Source organism: Vigna angularis, chromosome 4 (assembly GCF_016808095.1).
Source record: "Vigna angularis cultivar LongXiaoDou No.4 chromosome 4, ASM1680809v1, whole genome shotgun sequence".
Taxonomy (NCBI): Eukaryota; Viridiplantae; Streptophyta; class Magnoliopsida; order Fabales; family Fabaceae; genus Vigna; species Vigna angularis.
Window position 1 is genome coordinate 40,755,801 of NC_068973.1, and position 3,466 is coordinate 40,759,266.

The window sequence follows — 3,466 nt, forward strand, 5'->3', positions numbered from 1 at the left end:
TTAAACTTTGAAATTAAATAGACAATTTTCATTAATCGATATTAAGGATTTGTTGATGTAAACATTGTTGTTATGTGTGTTTATACAGTGACACCTGTGTATCTATGTCAGTACACGAGACACACATCTAATAATATTGTTTGTTGAATTAATAAATCTTTAATATCACAAAAATTACATCTATTCATTAATAAAATTTAAAAATTAAAATGATTTCAAATTTATCAATAGTGATTATCTTTAAACTTTATTAATGAATAAATATCCCCATAACCAAACTATATTAAAGATTTAGTAATGTGAGAAACGACGTACGTATGTGTTCCTATGTTAATATAGATATAAACATATATACCACGTAAATATGTAGACGAAATTCAATTTTATGTCATATTTCATGATTAAAACCATATTTAACCGTTAAATTTCCCAAAACATTAAAAAATCCGCAAACAAAGAAAATGACTGCAATTTGTTTGTACGGTGTATACTTATGAAAGGATATTAAAACATGATTCAATTCAACATGGCAAGTAATAAACAAGGAATTTCAGTGGTTTAACGTAATTATTTACCAATTAAATTTGGTTTACGCAGTCTGTTCTGCATTTAATGCGAACGTGCTGGATTTGTGTGGTGCTGGGTCTTTGCTGGAACAATTGAACACCACACCACTAGCATAGAAATACCGATTGATTTATGTAAGCCACAAAATGCAAACAACCAACATCACCATATGCAAGAGATCATGCTGGGGTCGTTTATAAAATTTCACAAAACAGCGCAATAAATATAAAGCTTGGATTATGAAGCATTTAATTCAGATTAAGCAGATGTTAGCTAGTGAGTGAGCTTGGATTTGAAGTAGTGATGGAGTTCCCTAAAATTAAAAAAATAATCTTATTTATTGTATTTTAGATGCAATAAAGGACCATTCTATCATGTCGCGTTTATGCAACCGATTAATAAATGCAGGACCTATTTATATATATTTGTAAGAGAAAGAGGTAAGAACCACACACAAGACGTAAAATGGAGTTGTGGAATGTGGTGTTTGTGTGGTGTGTTTTGTGTTTCGGTTTTCTTCATCACACTGAAGCCATTGTTAAGCTACGAGGAAATGAAACAATCCCAGCACTGATTTTATTTGGAGATTCGATCGTGGACACAGGGGCTAACAACAACTTAATCACCGCGTTTAAGAGCAATTTTCCTCCTTATGGAAGGGATTTTCATGCTGCTCAACCAACAGGAAGATTCAGCAATGGCAAGGTTCCTTCTGATTTCGTTGGTAAGTATCATTCACGCAACGCTTTCACTTATCGCTTCTGATTTTGGATTATTATTCTGAAACGAACGTGCTTATTCAGCTGAAGAATTGGGAATCAACGAATATTCAGTTGCATACACGAGTCCAAATTTGCAGCCTGATGATCTGTTGAAGGGAATCAACTTCGCTTCGGGTGGCACAGGATATGATCCTTTCACCTCACAACTTGCCGTACACCGTTTTTCATCACATACATTTCTGTTTTCTCTTTCATTTCTCATACATTTCTATTGCATCATCATCTGACGTATATTTATTTCTTTTACTTTTTTTTTCCTATAAATAAAAATAAAATCGTTGCTGCAATACAGTCAGTAATACCGTTATCTGAGCAACTGGAGCAGTTCAAAGAATATATAGGAAAGCTGAAAGCAAATTTTGGAGAAGCGAGAACGAACTTCATCTTGTCCAAAAGTTTAGTTCTTGTGGTATCAAGCAGCAACGACATTGCCAATACCTATTTTGCATCTGGAATTAGAAAACTGGATTACGACGTTCCGAGTTACACAGATATGTTAGTGCAACTCGCCTCTTCCTTTGTTAAGGTAGTAATCTCATACTCGTTTGTTGGAAATCCAAGAGTCAATTTGTAATATATAAATGATATATAAATGGTACAAATAGGTTTTGTAAGGGTTATTTAAGTCCATAGTAAGATTAGATATATGATTGGGTTAAATAATTTAAAAATTAACAATAATTTTTGAAGTTTTTGGTAGGAATTGTACGGTTTGGGGGTAAGGAGAATGGGAGTGTTTGGTGCACCTCCACTGGGATGCTTGCCTTTCATGCGAACAATGTTTGGAGGTGTAGAAAGAGAGTGCAGAGAGGAAATAAACATGGCATCGAAACTGTTCAATTCTAAACTCTCTTCAGAGCTTCACAAGTTACATCAAAATTGGCCTCAAGCGAAGATTGTGTATATCAATATTTACGATCCTTTGCTCAATATCATCCAAAATCCAATGAAATATGGTAAAATTTAAGTCATTTTTGAACTTATGGAGGTTTGTTGAATCCTAAACATTTTGGTTGAATTTCAGGATTAGAAGTTGTTGACAGGGGATGCTGTGGCACAGGGTCTGTAGAGGCAGGAATTCTGTGTAACCCGTTGAATCTGCAAACCTGCACAGATGATTCTAAATATGTGTTTTGGGACAGTTACCATCCCACTCAGAGGACCTATCAGATTCTTGTTGGGGAAATCCTCAACAAATATATAAACAATTTCTCTTGAGAGATTTTCCACCTAATTCATGTTTATTGTCCTTAATATTTTGTCTTCCATTTTAAAGAAAAGTGTCCCTTTCTTAGAGTTTCAACAACAAAAAATTGCTTAATTTGTTACAAGTCTTATCTCTTCTGATATATGTATGGTCCCAATTCAAGATCACTGCTTCAAATTTAGATAATGAACATCACTCATGATTCTAATAAACAATATTAATTATATGTATATGTAAATTAAATTTACTAATTACTTTATTTTGGATTAGAAGCTATCCCACCACACTCGGGAAAGGATGTACTGATTTTTTTTTCTATAATTGTTTATATATATATATATATATATATATATATATATATATATATATTTTGTATTGTTAATTAAATACAAATGGGTCGGTACGATCTATTTTGAGTTAAAGTTTAATGGGCAGATAGATAAAAAAAATTAAGAAATTCAGAATCATGCATTTTGGTTAATCGATGTTATCTTTTTTAGTATAAGTTAGCTGGTTAATGATATTATCACTTTTCTTCGGGCTTTGAGTTTATAGATTGATGCCCTATATGTATTTAACGAATTGGTATTATTATTAAAGTTTAAACCCTCGTTTGTTTGTTGCTTGTATTTGTGTGTCAATCTCGAGTGGGTTATTGTTTTTTTTTCGGTCTCAATCGGGTTTATAAACTTGTAAAAATGAGCTAATTAAGCCCTCACCGTTAAATTATTACTGACGCCGTCTAACTTTGCTTACATGTTATATTACGTGGAATTTGTTATTTAACTTATTATTATGTTTTGTATAAGTGTTATATGACGTGGTCTTTATGTTATATTATTTAATTAGTATCTTAGATTTGCGAAGAATGGAATCCTAGTGATTTTCGTCGGCGGGGAGGAATCGACAG

At 32.5% G+C, this 3,466-nt stretch overlaps 1 protein-coding gene across 1 annotated transcript; it reads left to right on the forward strand.

Moving 5' to 3' along the window:
- Nucleotides 1-984: 984 nt before the first annotated feature.
- Nucleotides 985-2,723, forward strand: LOC108342293 (GDSL esterase/lipase EXL3-like). Its single transcript, XM_017580050.2, has 5 exons — nt 985-1,291; nt 1,371-1,501; nt 1,642-1,875; nt 2,050-2,305; nt 2,374-2,723. Exons 1-5 carry the CDS (start codon nt 1,033-1,035, stop codon nt 2,565-2,567), a joined length of 1,074 nt encoding a protein of 357 aa, XP_017435539.1. The 5' UTR covers nt 985-1,032; the 3' UTR covers nt 2,568-2,723.
- Nucleotides 2,724-3,466: the final 743 nt, after the last annotated feature.